Genomic DNA, 14,600 nt, shown 5'->3' on the forward strand with positions numbered 1-14,600 from the left:
AAAAGCCTGAAAAATATATCAGGAAGGAATTGTTAATTCCTTGCATCTCTTCTCCTTTAACACATATGTCCTTACTCTCAGCTGTTCTGTTGAATTCAGCTCTGGAGCAATGCAGGACTGAATGCAAGAATGGAGAGTAGAAAAAGAGTGAAAGAATTTCTGCATATCCAAACTTCACTGACACAACATTTATTTGCTTACAAACAGAATTACTGTCCTCCATTTAAATAAATGGCACATCCCACAAAACTTTTACCAACCCCTCTTTACATTACTTCTCTATCTTTGAGACGAGTATCAGCTGATTGTAGCAGGCTCTCACAGAAGTCTGAGTGTAAAAGTGGCATAGGACCACCCTTCTTAAATCAATCCAATGACACACAACTGTATGAAAATTCTGTGATCAACCTTCCCTTATAAATGTCCTAAAATATAATCTGTTGGTCCTGGCAGACTAATATCCATTCCATTGCAAATACAACACAGCTACAAACTGTAAACTGTTTATTAGCTCCTACCTGCCTCCTGACATAGGTAAAGTAGTTCAAATTCAGTCTGCATTTCACAGATTGTGCTGTCTTGCCAATCTAATCAAATACTTAGCTTACTAAGCATGCGAGACATTGCAAATATAATCACTTTTCAACTTGTAATTATAAAATATATGCATCCATTTTGAAATTAAAGATTGTGAACTTTGTCAATTGCCCTTATTTAGGAACATTGTTTTCACCTTTTACATTCATTAACTCAGTTATGCCTGTGTTTCTTCGATTCAGAAAAAGAAATGAAAACAACTCACCACACCATATGAATACGTGTCACATGTTTCAGATACTGGGAGACTCTGGATCACTTCTGGAGCCATCCAAGGAAAGGTACCCACTAAGGACATGTGTGTCGTATGGTGATGAAACCTTGAGGCACCAAAATCACAGATCTGGCCAAACCAAATGATAAAATGCCAAGTTCTTATTCATTTGACTCCAAAGATATTAAGCAAAAAAGCAGCAACATCTTACAAATTATTAAAATACTCCTACCTTTAATACTCTATCAGCAGCTATAACAACTGGGAAAAAAATAAAGAAACAAAATGTAAGTTAATTACAGTACAAAGAACATCATGTATCTTGTTATTAACATCTTAATGGCAAACTAACTGACACTTTATAAAGAAAAATGATCCCACGCTAATCCAGGATTTGAATATAGTGACACATAAAATTTTCTTGGTTTCTTGGGAAGTGTTTGAAGAACTCTTGTCAAAGACCTGAAAGTCTATGAATAAACTCTATAAGTATATTAGAAGAAAATCACAAAAGACGTCTATTAATAGCAAATTAAGTTTTCATTTGTTTGTAAAGAAACAAGCTAAATTAATCTCCTTAGTTATAATTCACATTTTCTCATACACCTGGAATAGTTGTAATTGTGGGTACAATTCCATCCCATTCCATGTATCCATTTATTGACAATGGCTGCAAATAAGTAGAAGAAAATTCAGTGTGATGTTTGAAATATTTTTCAATTTCACATTGACACTTTTCTGTTTATACCCTTTCCATAGTCATCTTTGACCTAACTTTTACAGACCCTTAGCAAATAAAGCAGAACTTGTCTGCAGGCAATGCACGTAAGAGTCACTTTCCAGTTTCAGTGAAATTCCAGTCAAAATTATTGTTCTGGATGATTTACTTTAGATATACCAAGAATATAAAGTCCAGTCTTCACTGGTTTTGTTGAAAAAACCCTTTGGGAAAGATCTTATGTTTCTCTGTATGTTCTAACATCTTAACCGAGAAGTAGGGATATTTAATCTTTAACAAATATGTTCAGTATCCTCAGAATTAATTAGCTATTGAATAGTTGCAAACAAAAACAGCGAAATGAAGACGTTTGATAAAAAAAACCCCTCTACTCTCAGTTACACGAACCTTATTCTCTTGTCACCTCTGATATCATTTCACTAGTTGTTGGAGATAAAATCAGAGCAGATAAGACATGAATTGAATATCTAATGTAAAATATAAGCAGGGGAAAAGTATTTTTGGATTTATTTTTAATAAAAAGTCTTCCAGGTGTTCTTTACCATGAAGAAGTGAAAAATGGTTCAACGTGCAGGTTGGGAACTATTACAGATTCAATTTCTCTAGTCTAGCACCCTCCAGACCTGACCAGTGCTGAATGAGAGAATTTGCCAGACCAGGGGAAGTAAATATTGTCTAGCAGCATTACTAACACTTCCACTGCTCACTGGGTTCTTAGAAGACATTTGGGGCACATCACAGCTAAATTCAGCACAGAACACTGAGAGCCAGGACTGATGGCTGTAAATGAACGTTATGGAACCATAGGAGATTCAACCACATCCATGATACGTGGTCATCCGGCTAACTAAAATTATGATGGATTATGGATGTTGCCAGACGAGAGACATTCACTACTGCAGTAAACTGACCTAAGGTAAGCAGCTCCAGATATGTGAATAATGTAGCTGGAGTTGACGTACCTTAGGTTCAATTACTGTGTTGTCGACAGGCGACAGTCTCCAGTTGACTTACTCTTACTTTACCTTACTCTTCTAGTCAAGGGTAGAGTACAGGGGTCAGATGGAAAGCAATCCATGATTGATTTGGTGGGACCCACCAAACTGGCCCTCAGTGTATTGATCTCCACTCAGACAATCCCAACTGTAGCACAGATGTTGCCTCAGTGGTTTTCTGTTGTCTATCACCTGTAAGTGAGTTTCCCTGAAACAATCCCTCTTAGAACATGGCAATTACCATATATCAGAGATAAGTGTTAAGTACTAACGCCTCTCTCTTTTCCTCTGACTAGCGAGGCAGGAAAGGGAAAAGTTGTCATTATGCATATCTCTTGGGAGATGGGGAAAATAGGAATTCTGGGTCCCAGGTTTTGTTGTAGCTCCTTCCCATGTAGAGCAAAGAAGATAATACAAGACCTTGCTGCACACCAGTAATGGTGTTCCCCTTCTACAAGAGCAGTTAACACTATCACGATTTTCTGTCAGTTTGGGGCATCCATCCTCAAATTTTATTTATTATTTTTGGCTCACGTGGACAGGAAAACAGAATCCCTACAACTGTGTCAGAGAACAGTATTATGATCTAGTGTACACTAACTTTTTTCTTTAAATTATGCACTATTTCATTGCCACTAGTGCCCCTCCACTTTGTATTTCACATGAGATTTGATATTTTGAGGAATACACTTAAATCCACAAAGCAAAGCAAGAGCCCACATCTCTGGAATTCAGATGTTTTTCACACTTATTTTGGCCTTGCATCCAAAATATCACTTGAATATTAATTCTCATGGCAATAGCAATAAACCAGTAAATACTGATGCTACAGGGTATTTATTAAAAGGACATTTTGAATCAGTTTTGAGATAACCAAGTCGTGGAAAGCACTTGGCACATTAATACATTACAACTTTTTTTCTTTTGTTTAAAGGCTCTTTTAACTTTCCAGAAAAGTCTGTCAGCTGTACCCAGATTTCTCAACAGGCCTCTAACTGTAGTAGTATTCCTTGTCAAATGTCTCTTGCAGCCTTTGTCTCTACCACCACACCTTTTGGCACACCTTCAGCTAACTTTAATGGAAGCTAAATAAAATCTATAGACAGGTAAAGGGGCAAAGGGGGAGGGAGAGTTCTAACTATAAAATGTAAACTACGAAGTAGAAAGAAATGTCAAATTTTCTCCATCACAGTAATCAACTCTCATGACATCTCCCCCATCCCACCACCCAGAGATTCCCTTTAGTAATAATGGCATCAATGATTAGTCAAAGTTTATAAATGAAAATAAATATTTTCTTAAATATACTTAAGAATGAAACCACATCCAGCCCCTTCTTCATTTTGACATTTTTACAGAGCATCTGGTGAAGCAAAATGATTTGTAAGCCACTTATTAGTAGTAAATATTTCAATTAAAGTCACTTTTCAGCATGTTTCATAACTGGCCTGCAACTAACTAAGTAGAACAGATTCCCTCAAACCCCACAGCCAGTTTACATTCTTCAGAAGCACTATCATCTGCAAAAATTCAGTGCAAAAAGAACAGCAAAATTTTCAGAGAAGACAGTAGGCCAGATTCTCCAGTCGATTTTGGCTGTTTTGCCCTGTTCATAGAAGCTTTCCACCATCCCCGCCTGGGCCTCAGCATACTGGACATTTCCAAAAAGAAAGAAAATACCCTGACAAACTTTGGCTGGGAAACAGAAAGCGGGATAATAGGCAGCAATGCATAATTTAAAGCAGGACCACAGATTGCTCTGATTGCTCTATGATTCAGGGAAGGAAACGCAAAGGTGGCTTAATATTGCCTTCCCTCAGCCTCAGCAGCATATCTCAGCTACAGCTAAAGCTTTTGCCCTGTATCTACCCAAGGCAAAAGTTAACTGTCACATTAACTGAAAACAGAAATATAGAATCACTTAAGTGCACAGTTACTTTACCATTTCTAGACTTCAGATCTCTGTGTATTACTTTGACTGGAGCCTCCATATGTAAATAATGCATTCCTATGTGGAAAAAATGAGGGAAAGTTTTAAAGTTATGCTGATTTAAAAATGTCACTGCTTGTTTTAATGATGATCTAAAGTACATTTGAAGAGGAAAGTTGCTTGCCTACATGATTATTTGCATGTTGAGAGCCCTAAGTCATGAACATAAAAGACTGGAGGTGTTGCACACCCACCAAATACATAATATTTATACCCCCATTTCTATTCTTTCATTTCCTGGATTAAGTATCTTTCTATATCTAAACGCAGAAAGAGCCAGGTGAGGCCTAGGTACGCTGATGCTTGGATCTGAGTGGGTCCCAGTGTATCTCATCAACCAGAAATATGATCCATCAGGGAGATATTCTGCAACTTGCTCTTGCATCTAAGTATCATGCTCATTGTTGGGATTTAAACTATAGTTGCGCAGAGTCAATCACAATGATAAAGCCCAGTTCCTTATTTGCTCTGCCTTCCTCTACTGCTTGAAAAATATAAAATATAACCACTAGCCTTCATTATTATTCAGATGGAATTATTTAGAACAGTGTTTCCCACAGTGTGGTACATGTACCACCAGTGGTATGCAAAAGGAATTCAAGGGGTACATGGCAGAAAAAAAATTACTAAAAATCAGGAGATGAGCACTGCGGTGGCCCTGAGAGAGGGGTATGCTGATAAGCCTGAAATCCTGAAAGGAGTACACAAATCTTTTAAGTTTGGGAAACACTGATTCAGAAAGTACTTGTATATGTTGACATAAACCTCCAAAAAACACTTACAGTTACCCAACTTTTGAAAAATAGATAAACATAAATTGTGGTTTAACTATGTAGGTCTTGAGGCACTGAGACCCTCTAGCACTGATTCCTGAAAAACCCTATATTCTTATATGGGACATCACAGGTGCTCAGGGACCCACACTGACGAATCTGAATACAGGATGAGGGCTTTAAAGCATTAGCTAGTCTATTAATATGTATTTAAAAATAAAAAGCAATAAATTTTTTAGCTAACATTTTTACCAAGTAATTTAAGTACTTTTTTTCAAAAACTGTCAAATTCAGAAGAATAATTTCAAAGTTAATATTAAATTAACAATAAGTCATTTTAATTTGCAGAGATAGCTGGAAGTGTAAATGTATGTTTTAAAATGGTTATGCACAGTAAAATAAAAACAAAATAGCATTCACCTGTCTTGGATTACTTGGATCATTTCTAATTAAACTGTTCTACTGATTAGTTCAAGGACCTGTCTAGGCACTAAAGAAAATTAAGAGAAACCGTCTAAAGGTGTGAAATTAAAACACAGTATTTAAAGCACATAAAACCCCTGTCTTAGAAGTGGTTTCAATTTGGTTCAATTTAAGGGCCTGTCTACATGGGAAGGTATTACAGAATAGCATTCCTGACTAACTCCTTTGAAGTGGATTAAGCTAATTTGGAATAACACCACTCTTACTGGAAAGGATCCAACAGAACCTGAAACCAAAAAATGAATTGCTCAGTGTAGAGGAACTCTTGATCTTGCAAAAGCTAAAGTGCACTAAGGCTACTTTATTTCATCTTAACTTTCCCGACCATCTTTATGTAGACAAGCCCTAAACACAGATATTGATATATCAAAGCAACATATTCCTATACACAGATGCCATGAAAAATATTCTCCTGGGATTTATCGCCAAAACACAAACAGAACTGGTCAACAGGAGGGAGTTATTGTTAATTTGTTACCTTTCGCTATGTCAGATGCCCAGGTCATGATATGCTTCATATCCATTTCTTCACTTCTGTTGCTATTAATGTAATCATACAAGGAGCCAAGAGAAGCATATTCTATTAAAAAAAAGGATACATATGTTTCAAAATGTTGCTTCTAAATCAGCTGGGTGATCTGCCACCAACGACAAACTATTTTTAGACAAATATAATCTGCATTTCCCTATGTAAAACATGGCCATAATGCTCAGTGGGTTCAAAAGTTAACAACAGGCTGTATTCTATATGGGAGTAAAAGAGAAGAATTTTGTTTTAAATTATCCCTCCAGAAAAGGAGTAGACAAGTTTGTCAAATAGAATTCAGATAAGACATATCAGGAGCATGAGAAGTATTTGGGGTACCTTGGATGTTTTAAAAAATACAGTAAAACTCCTTTAATCTGGCCTCTGGTGGTCTAGAAATCCTGATGGTCCGGCATCTTGCAAAAATAGTCCCATTTATGAAGCTAATCTGGCAAAATCTGATGATCTGGCATACAGAAATCCCCCGAGATACACGTACCTCCAAAATCATGTAAATCGGGGGCTTGGGTGGTGGGCTGGGGCTGTGGGAGGGGCGTGGGGGGATTAAGGATTGGGTAGGTTAGGGCTGCAGGGGGCCAGGGGTAGCCTGCGCATGTGGGGGTGGAGAAGCTGTAGGAGCATGGGGTAGAGAAGCAGCTGGGGATGCGCTGGTGTGTTGAGCCGCAGCTGGGTGCGAGGGTGGTGAGCCACAACAAGGGGGGTTGAATTAGGGCATGCGGGTTATGGTGATGTCCAATAGCCTGGAAAATTTGGTAATCCAGCACCTGTCCAGTCCTGGAAGTGCTGGATTCAAGCAGTTTTACTGTAGTTTGAACAGAGGAAAGCAACTATGTAAAATGCCACCTTTTTACTGAGGAGATCTGCTCTACTTGCATATTCAGAATTACAGCTAATGACTTCAGGGATAAAAATAAATTTACAATTATTTTCTCTGTTCTCAAGCTGCCAGAGTCAACCGTGCTAAGAAAGCAAGGTGGATTCGACTCCGTCGTGTTCATTGTCAACAAAATTTTTACAATCAAAAGTACATAGTTCCTAAGAATTACACATGTGCAAACATATGTGAGCAATGTGGGTGCACAGGTGTAACTAAAGGCATGTCCACACCACAGTCGGAGGTCTGTCTGCAGCACATGTAGCTATGCACAAGCTAGCACTGAACTAGCTAGTCTACATGTCAAATCAAATGAAGCCATGGCAGCATGGGATATTTGCACAAGTACAAGCCCACTCGGGAGCCTGGGCATGGTCTCTGGCAGCTAGCCCATGCCGCAGTTGGCATCTGAGCTAGCTAGATCAAAGATAGTTCATGTCTGTCTATGCATGCTGCATTACACTTCCAAATGCTGTGGAGACATACACTAAAAGAGCTAGTTCGGCCTGCAGCCTCTTCATTGTGCTGACGTGGTATGTAATGGAGAGAATCCACTTTGACTTTCAGAGCCCAAGCTGGGTTTGAAATTCTGATAGCTAGAAAAAAAAGTCAATCAACATTTACTGGACACACAGCACAATAGATTCTGAAGTTGAAACACAAATTAGGAGATCCACAGTGCCATTTGGTAGTATTTTTCCAGTACTTCAATTTATAAGATGTTACACATAAGATTTGCCATTCTTGGTCAGATTCTGGTCCATCAAACAGACTCCAAGGATATTAGAAGAGCAGCCAAGGAAGGCCTTAAAAGAGTATGTCAAGCATCAGCCATAGCACAGCCCTCTGACCATTCAAAGTCAGCAGCCAGCCAGTCTGACCCTCCACACTAGTGGCAGCATTTCCACCCTCACCTCACAGATATTCTGTAAGTCACAACATACAACTACAAACATTAGGCTTTTTTTTCCTCACTGAAATCCAGTCTGGTGACTAAATACTACCAGCATCCCTTCAATCTACCAAAAGCACATTCAACAGTCATGTGGCACTGTCTGAGCCAGTAGCTGACTCTTTTCTTTCTATCTGGTGGGTTTTAGATTATACATTAGTTTGGTCCAAGCATGCTGCTATGAATTCAGAAATGCCTGCTGCACATTGGATCTTTGCCCCCCTTTATATGTTCTGCAGTGCCTGATGTGAACTAATAAAGATAAACCAGCATAGAAAATAGCTGTTAATCAAACTGAAATGTAAACAAAGACATGGAAGGTTAATTTTTTTTTTATCAGCACTGTTAAGGAGGGCAAAACACAGTTTTTAAGCACAAGTGAAAATGCAAGTAAACAATAAACGTTTATGTCCATATAGGTGAACTGTCGTTCAGTGTAGTCCATTGTGGCTATTACTCTTCTCAAGTCAATATTTGTGTAGCTTTGGGTCTCTTCACTGTCGTCCGTTGTCCCCCCCACCTCCGTATGGGGTGGTAAATGTAGGGAATTGTAGTGCAATGTGGTACATGGGAAGTGTAGGGGGCAGGTTTTCCAAGAACTGCAAAGGCTGCTGGGTCTGGAATCTCTGGGCGTGCAAGTTATCCACGTTCTGCAATATTTCTGTTTGTTGTCTGGTGCATTTATGGCCTTTATGTCCTCGTGCATTTCCTGATGCTCCTCTTGGTTCTTTTGCCTCTCTTTCAGGAATCCCTCTTCTCCATTCTCAGCCTTCTTGTTCACACTCTGAAGAGCACTGCCACGCCCTTTAATTATGGTGTATGACAACTGTGGCTGGGAGGATGGATCTCGAATAACTTATACTCCTTAGTCTTTCTTCTCCTGATCAGGGTCAGCAGTTCAGTAGGCATCGAGGGGGGCTCCTCAAGGTCACCACACTGGAAGCTGCTGATAAAACCAGACAGATATAGCATTATTATTATTTTTTTTTAAATCTAACCTGCCCCAGACCCTTGCAAGGCCCCCTCAAGGACAGAGTTTGCAACCTGGTGTTTAAAAGGGCAATGCTTGAACGTCTGAGCTTTCCCTCCTCCACCCTCCTGACACAAAAAAATCCGTCAGGGATGGCAAGAGGTCCTGCTGTAAGTGCATGGGACTGGACCTGATGACCCCTCAAGGCCCCTTCTAATTCTATGAGATGTGCATATCTCCGTGTTATTAGATTCACAGTCACAATGGAAAGATAAGTCTCAAATCTGCTTTATGTCATTCCCATAAATATCTTTAATAAGAAATGCTTTAATGGCTCTGTAGTTTTGGAGTATCTCACTGGAGCACCACTCTCCATCTTTGACAATGATGAGTATGGATGGGCTGGGAGAAGGGATGTTTCTGTTGCACTTTGCTATGAAGCTTAGTGCTACCCACCATACACCTCCAAACAAACACCACAGAATACAGTGGCACTAGTTTAACACCAAAAAGGGGAAGTCAAAAAGAGGAAAGATAGGACAACTCATTTAGCACAAAAACAAGATACTAAGAACAGTGTTAATCAAGGAGCCAAAGAACATGAAGAGAAGAAATTCTTGAACTGCTTTCAAACCAATACTAGAAGCCTGGGTAACAGAAGAAACAATGGGAATTGCTAGTTTATGAAGATAAATTCAATCTAACTGATTTTACTGCAACATGATGGGATGTCTTGCAGAACTGGAAAGTTAAAATCTAGAGCTAATACCTATTGAGGAAGAATTAAGTGGGCAAAAGGAGATCAGGAGTGGCACTCAATGTCCAAAATGGCATTATCTCTTTCTTAGCCACTGATAACATGGAAGAAAATGATCTTGAATGCTTATGAATCAAAGTCCTAACACGTAATACAAGATAAAAAAGAAATAATAATTGGAGGTATATGTCTCCTAGAACTGGAAAGGACCTTGGGAGGTCATCTAGTCCAGTCTCCTGCCCTCTTGGCAGGACCCAGTGCCATCCATGGCATCTATTTGCCCCAATCCCTAAGCAGCCTCCTCAAGGATTGAACTCACAACCCCAGGTTTAGCAGGCCAACGTTCAAACCACTGAACTATCCCTCCCCCTGCATGATTGGATAGTGTCTGCTACAGAGTGCCAAACCACACCATGGAACAGGCTGACTGACACCTTACACACCTAGCCATTCTTTGTAGGAAAAACAGCTGCAATCGTTTGAGTGACGTATGCAGGAAATCTCATGCTGCCTACACTAAAACAACCTTAGAATTTCTAAACATTACAGTTGACAATTTCCTAACAAAGCACTGCTGCTAATGCAGAAGAAATTTTTATGAGACTTTATCCTAACAGATGAAGAGGAACTGGTCACAGACATAAAAATTGATGGCAGGATTACAGGCAGCATGGCGTCACTGCATAGTGACAAAATGTACAGGTGCTTATACAGAAACTCTAGAAGTTTAAATACTAAGGTGGGTCAACTGCAGCACCTGACCTTAAATGGAGACGATTACATGCATTACAGAAACTTGCTGGAATGAAAGTAATCAATGGGGCGCAGTAATAACAAAGTACAAAACCTGCATGACTGTCAAAATAAGTCATGCTGGTGGAGAAACAGTGCTATATATGAAAGAAAAAACAAAGAACCAAAATCTTAAATAATTGAACAGTACCACAGAATCTCTATGGATAGAAATTCCATGTATGAATAATAAGAATACAGCAGTAGGAATACCCTAATGACCAGAATAGTGATTATGTAATGCTCAAAAAGATTAGAGAGGCTACAAAGGCAGAAAACGCAATGTCCACTGTCAGATTGACCGGGTATATGGTCACCTCAGGAAGGGGTGCAGTGATAAAATTTACAGACATATTAGATTGCTGCGTCTTGGACGAACTTGCCCTAGAATTCACAAGGGGAGAGGCAAATCTAGATTTAGTCATATGTGGAATGTAAACCCTCATCCAGGTGGTGAATATAGCTGTACCGCTCTAGAACAGCAACCATAAATAAATTTAACATTCTTGTAGGGGGAAAAATGCCAAAGAAACCAACCACAACATACTTTCATTTAAAAAAAGGGAAATACACAAAAATGAAGAAGGTAATTAGATGGAAATTAAAAGGAAAAGTCACAAGGCTGCAATGTTTACAGACCACATGGAGACTATTTAAGTAGACCGGAAGAGAAGCTTGAACAGTGTAACAGAAATAAAAAACACAGTTAAGATGACCAAAATTTTAAGTATGGCTAAACAGCAGAGTAAACAGGTAGTAAGCAGCAAAAAAGACACACTTTAAATATTAGAACTCAAATCTTACTAAGGACAACAGAAAAAAGAGCATAAATTCTGGCAAGTGCATCCAAAAAAAGGGTAAGTCAGGACAAGAAAGAATCAGAAGAACAACTAACTACAAACACAAAAACTAACAGAAAAAATTTAAGTGCATCAAAACCAGAAAGGCTATAAAAGAGGCAATAAAGCCACAGGACTACTGAGGTGCTAAAGGAGCACTCAAGGAAGCCAAGCCTGTTTCGGAAAAACTAAATGAACTCTTTGCTTTAGCAGGGGATGTGGAAGAGATCCAAACAGCTGAGCCATTCTTTTTAGGCAACAAATCTAAGGAACTGTCCTAGGGTGAAATGTTAATAAAGGAGATTTTGGAACATACTGATAAATTAAACAGTAAGTCACCAGGACCTGATAGTATTCACTCACAAGTCAGGAAGCAACTCAGATAAGACACTGGAAAACTACTAACTCTGGTACATAATCTATCCTTTCCAGTCATCTCCTGCAGAGACTGATTTAAAGTAGCTGATGTAATGCTGATTTTTAAAAAAGGTTCCAGAAGCAATCCTGGCAATTACTGGCTGGTAAGTTTAACTTCAGTGCCAGGCAAACTGGTTAAAAATGTAGTTAAAGAACAGAATCATCAGATGCATAGATAAAAAGCCTGATATGCTGGGGACAAGTCAATGTGGCTTTTGCAAAGGAAAATCATGTTCTACTAATCTACTGAACTGTCAAAGAGATATAGTGTATTTGGACTTTCAAAAAGCTTTTTGCAAGCTGCTTTATCAAAAGCTCTTAAGCAGAACAAGCTGTTATGGGATAAGAGATAAAATCCTCTCAGGGATCAGTAGCTGGTTAAAAGAAGGAAATAAAGAGCAGGAATAAATGGCTATTTTCCATAATGGAGCAAAGTAAAGATCTTGGTGCCCCAAAGATCTGTATTTGAAACTGTGCTATTCAACAAGTTCCTGAATTATTTAGGAAGAGTGACCTGTGAGGTAGCAAACTTTGCAGATGAAATAAAATTACTTAAAATAGTTAAGTTCAAAGCTGAGCAAGAGGAGTTATAAAGGGATCTCACTAAACCAGGTAACTGAATTTCATCTGCCATTTTTTTGCTCACTGTTGTTATGTGCAAACTAATGCATATTGGGGAAAAAATGCCACCTATGAATACAAAATGACGGGGTCTAAATTAGCAGTTACCACTCAAGAAAGATCTTGGAATCATCATGGATAGTTCTTTAAAAATATCTTCCAATTTCACTAAGCTAATAATAATTATGCTCCAACTCAGATGAGAGGAAGCATTTAAATTAAAAAAAATGATTTCAGAATTCCTTAGTAGAGGCCCTAAAAGCTACCATCCCACAACTAAGGAAAAAGGCTGTGCTGGTTTAAAAAAAAAAAAAAGCCCTACTTCAGAAGAGAAGTGAATGGATTCATCTGGGATTCAAGTCCCATTGGGGCTGTGCACCTAAGTGCTGAAGTACATCCCTTTAATTGAACCTTCCCAGATTTGAGCTGATATCAATGTCTGTACTATACGGCTAAGGGCTGGGACCCCATCTCTGTGCCAGTGCTGGCATAAGGGCCTGGCTGAACCAGATGGAGTAAAGAGGGCACTCAGGAAGGCAGAAAGGTTGGCTCAGTGGTATTACATCAAGTGACAGTCACAAGGGGATCTCTGTGACTGAACCCACAACACACTTGACTTGGTATCGCATGCCATATAAAACTAACATAGCATACGTTAAATGAATTCAAAACTAGCTAACTGATAAGCCTCAAAATTAACTGTAAATGGGGAGTCATATTGGGTTGATATGTTTCCAACACTGTTTTCAGTGGTGCCTGATTCTTGGCTCTCGGTTACTGAAAATTTTATGCAAGACCAGAAAGAAAATAATAAAATCATTCCTGATAAAAGTTTGCAAATGACACAAAAACTGGGGAGTGGTAAATAATGAAGAGGACAGGGGTCACTGATTTAAAGTGATCTGGACTGTCTGATTAAGTGGGTGCAAGAAAACAATATGTGCTTAATATGGCTAAATATAAAGGTATGCTTATAGGGTGAAGATCTCTATCCAGGAAAGCTGTGCCCCTGAAAAAAATCTTGGGATGATGATGGATAATCAGCTGAACATGGGCTCCTATTCTGATACTGCGGCCAAAGAGCGAATGTGAGCCTAGCATTTATAACCTGAGGAATCTGTAGTACATGTTGAAACTCTCTAGTCCAGCATTCTCTTGTCAGCAACATCCATGGTCCAGCATGATTTTATTTCACCAGATGTCCATTTATCACGGCTGTAGCCAAGCTTCCCATGGTCCCATAAAATTTGTTTACAGCCACCAGTCCTGGCTCTCAGTGTTTGGTGCTGTTTTTCAGGTCTAATTCACTCATAAATGTCTTCTAAGAGCCCAGTTAGCAGAGGAAGTATTGGTAATGTGCTAGAAAATATTGACCTCCTGAAGATCAGCAAATTCTCTCATTCAGCACCACGTAGATCCTGAGGGTGCTGGACTAGACAGGTTCAACCTGTATGAGTAGAGAAGTTTTTTTTACCTCTATACTTGGCACTGGTATGAGTGCTGCTGGAATACTGTGTATAGTTCAGGTACTCATAATTCAAGGAGGAGGTTAGACCAGACAATCACAAAGATTCCTTCTGGCCTTGGAATCTATGAATTTTCACAAGATAGGCTTATTATGGCTGATACCTCACACCTGAGAGTTACAAAGACATAGAGAACCCAGCTGCAGCTGGTGTCCCAAAGCTAACCAGAAGTGTATGCTGCCCACCTGTTCACTAACCAGATGTGTATGCTACCCACCTGTTCGCAATGGTGTAAGCTGAATTCTTCACAAATGTGGCATGGGAAAGTTGCTATCTCAGAGGAGGAAACTAGGCTGCTACCTCTAAACATCTTTGGGAGAAGATGGAGGATAGAAGAGACATCCTATTCTCATAAATGGAGTATTTTTGATAGCCCATCATTTAACCCAACAACCCATAGAACTGGAAAGTAAATGTTTCCAATTCTACCTCTGTTACTTCTACCCCTCCCTGAGGACAGAGCCATATTCTAATGTGGACTGCATAACGGAAATTCTTAGAACTTATTCCTTAA

General features: G+C 39.1%; 1 protein-coding gene across 3 annotated transcripts in view; it reads right to left on the bottom strand.

Annotated features, from left to right (window-relative positions):
- MAP3K20 (mitogen-activated protein kinase kinase kinase 20) overlaps window positions 1-14,600 on the bottom strand; it is a 134,664-nt gene that overhangs the window by 74,701 nt on the left and 45,363 nt on the right. For all 3 annotated transcript variants that reach the window (XM_075000664.1, XM_075000662.1, XM_075000661.1), the window contains exons 4-7: window positions 6,270-6,371; window positions 4,488-4,553; window positions 1,044-1,072; window positions 803-940 (exon numbers count right to left, since the gene is read on the bottom strand). In XM_075000664.1, the coding sequence (XP_074856765.1) occupies window positions 803-940; window positions 1,044-1,072; window positions 4,488-4,553; window positions 6,270-6,371 (335 nt within the window). The remainder of the gene's footprint in view (window positions 1-802; window positions 941-1,043; window positions 1,073-4,487; window positions 4,554-6,269; window positions 6,372-14,600) is intronic.

The sequence above is a fragment of the Carettochelys insculpta genome, chromosome 8 (assembly GCF_033958435.1).
Source record: "Carettochelys insculpta isolate YL-2023 chromosome 8, ASM3395843v1, whole genome shotgun sequence".
In the NCBI taxonomy this organism is placed as follows: domain Eukaryota; kingdom Metazoa; phylum Chordata; order Testudines; family Carettochelyidae; genus Carettochelys; species Carettochelys insculpta.